Source organism: Octopus bimaculoides, chromosome 17 (genome assembly GCF_001194135.2).
Source record: "Octopus bimaculoides isolate UCB-OBI-ISO-001 chromosome 17, ASM119413v2, whole genome shotgun sequence".
NCBI classification, from domain to species: Eukaryota; Metazoa; Mollusca; class Cephalopoda; order Octopoda; family Octopodidae; genus Octopus; species Octopus bimaculoides.
The window spans coordinates 38,106,039-38,108,215 of record NC_068997.1 but is presented as its reverse complement, the minus strand read 5'-3'; the positions used below and the strand labels follow the sequence as shown (position 1 = coordinate 38,108,215).

General features: G+C 35.4%; 1 protein-coding gene across 1 annotated transcript in view; it reads left to right on the top strand.

The window, feature by feature from the left end:
* The window catches only part of LOC106884049 (dual 3',5'-cyclic-AMP and -GMP phosphodiesterase 11A), a 359,609-nt gene that overhangs the window by 168,669 nt on the left and 188,763 nt on the right, over positions 1–2,177 (top strand). The window contains exon 7 of the mRNA XM_052973868.1: positions 480–588. Within this exon, the coding sequence (XP_052829828.1) occupies positions 480–588 (109 nt within the window). The remainder of the gene's footprint in view (positions 1–479; positions 589–2,177) is intronic.

Sequence of the window (2,177 nt, the reverse complement as noted above, 5' to 3'; positions counted from 1 at the left end):
ATATATATATATATATATATATACATATACATATACATACGTATATCATATATGAGTGCGTGTGTGTTTGTTGTCTTTTCCTGTCCGTCTTTGTATCGTCTATCTGTCCGGATGTTTTATTGTCATCTCTTGCGATCTTGTTACATTTTTTTTGTATATATAATGGATATCACTTTAATGATGTGCTTAGATTGCATGATACGTGTCCTATGCCAATATTTTAAACATGCATTTACCTATCTTCAAGCTGGAGTTTTTAAATGCGTTTAATAAAGAGAAACGTTGCCATGCAAGTACTTGAGTGAGTTGGAGAATAATACAGACTGTAATTGTGTTTACAGAATGGTTCAGATCGACTTTGAGTCAAACATGTATGCAGAAAGTTCTCCATCTATTTCTTACTACTAATTACAATTAAAACTCTCAAAATATTGAACTGTTTTTACTGAAAGATATTTCACGTTTGCTATCGTTAACAGACAAGAAGAGGCATGTAATATTGGAGGAAGTATTCCTGAACTAGTTCTCCTAACCGGCGAATCTATCAACATTAGTGATGCTTATCAAGACTCCAGATTTGATCAGACGGTAAGATACTTCACTACTTACATGTGTAATTAAAAGAGACTTTGACATTTATGGGGTGGCTTCTTGTTTTAAATCGAGGTTTCTCTTAAAAAAAATAAAATAACAGTAAATGTATTTTCTTTGCAATTGGCTGCGTCGTAAGAAGCTCGCTTCCCAGCCATAGGGTTCCGAGTTCAGTCCCATCGGGGTGTAACTTGGGCAAGTGTCTTCTTCTGTAGTCTTGAGCCAGAAGCCAGCCTGATATTTCTAGGTTTCGGGGTGGGTACTATACTTATAGATACTGCACTTTGCCCAACGGTAGTTGTGATTCAGGGTAATCTTGTTCTTCCCACGTCGTGACGCCACAACCGGGTGCCGTTTCATGCCTTATCTAGGACGTGTTATTACTGGTATTATTATGCTTTGCTTTTGTTGTTAATGCCTGTGGTGGGGGTAGCACTGTTGTAAGCTATTTCTCTCTTTGACTAATTCTTGTAGTCGCCGTGACCTTGTTGCTATTGTTGCTCTTCTGTCTCCGATTGTTTCCGTTTCTTTTGTGTTTGTTTTCGTTTTACTAGTTGACTGTGTTGGTGGGATGGTTGTTATTGTTTTGGAGTACTCTCTTTGGTCTTGTGAATGGATTTAGTAAGAACCCCATCGTATCTATCTATCTATCTATCTATCTATCTATCTATCTATCTATCTATCTATCTATCTATCTATCTATCTCCCTGTCTGTCTGTCTGTCTGTCATTAGACTTCAACCGGTGTTTGGGTCTAATGACTGAAACAAGTGAAAAATAAAAGAATCCTAACTGATAGTTTATTTCATTAGGTGAGTAAAGCATTTGAAGATAGCAATAATTTTGGTATGAAAGGGTATAAAAGGGTAATCATTTCTACTATATAGGTACAACGCTTGAAACTTCGGGTGAGTGGACTAGCCGATTACATTAATTCCATTGCTCAAATGTCACATATTTGATCGACCTCTAAAAAATGAAAGGTAAAGACGACCTCGGCGTAAGCATTTTGTCCGACGTGCTAACGGTTCTGCCACGTCATCACCTTAATAATAATAATAATAATAATGATAATAATAATGATAATAATATGAAAGAAAAATTAAGAAAGAATACTATAGACGAGTTAGATCAATACTAAAAACAGAGCTCAATGCTAAAAACAAGATAATAGGCATTAACACTTTAGCTGTCCCAGTTATAAGTTACAGCTACAATATCCTTAACTGGACACTAAACGAACTATCTAAAATAGATAGGAAAACAAGAAAAATAATGACAGGATATGGGATGCACCACCCAAAATCTGACATAGAAAGGCTATATATACAACGCACAGAAGGTGGCAGGGGTTTTATACAGCTGGAAAACTATTATAAAATAACTACCATAGGACTGCAAAAATGCCTACTCCCGAAGCAAGGAAAACTAATACAAATAGCCACAAAATATGAGCAAAACAAAAAACTGTTTTCAGTATTTAAGGAAGCTGACAAATATAAACAAGAAATCATACTACCTAACAAATACGAAGAAGAAGAAACAACAAAAGCTATAAAACAAATGAAATCCAAACTAAAACTAGAA